This window comes from Penaeus monodon, chromosome 23, assembly GCF_015228065.2.
Source record: "Penaeus monodon isolate SGIC_2016 chromosome 23, NSTDA_Pmon_1, whole genome shotgun sequence".
Taxonomy (NCBI): domain Eukaryota; kingdom Metazoa; phylum Arthropoda; class Malacostraca; order Decapoda; family Penaeidae; genus Penaeus; species Penaeus monodon.
The window spans coordinates 42,038,791-42,039,221 of NC_051408.1; the positions used below are offsets into that span (position 1 = coordinate 42,038,791).

Below are 431 nucleotides of genomic sequence, written 5' to 3' on the forward strand. Positions count from 1 at the left end.
AGAAACGTTTCTATGAGCGCGTTCAGCACAGCGTTCTTTGCAGACTCTAGAACACACGGAAGGAAGAACCACGATCTGCAGGTGCTAAAAAGGCCCTCTGGAGTTACTGTAAGAAGCAGGAAGCACAGCAGACGGCTCGGTAGTAGGAGTAGCGACAGAGGCGAGCTTGCTGGACCAGCTTGCAGTTCATGAAGCGGTCGACGCAGTTCCGTTCTGCGAAGGAGGGAATTTCGGCTTGAGGTGATGGGTGTGCGATGTTGTTTGGAGTGCAATAATGATAGTCATAGAGGCAAATATAAGTGATCTGAAGTAAATGATGTTAAATTTATGATACTAAATATAATAGTGTATGTACAACAAAACAATAATAATAATACTTTCAATGATGATATCCCGGACCGGTATTTTTCAGTTTTTAAAATATTCTAGGC

General features: G+C 42.9%; 1 protein-coding gene across 1 annotated transcript in view; it reads right to left on the bottom strand.

The window, feature by feature from the left end:
- Positions 1 to 431, bottom strand: part of LOC119588090 (ADAMTS-like protein 4) — a gene marked incomplete at its 5' end in the record, with an annotated part of 6,687 nt that overhangs the window by 824 nt on the left and 5,432 nt on the right. Inside the window, 1 exon segment of the mRNA XM_037936799.1 lies at positions 1 to 213. Within this exon segment, the coding sequence (XP_037792727.1) occupies positions 104 to 213 (110 nt within the window).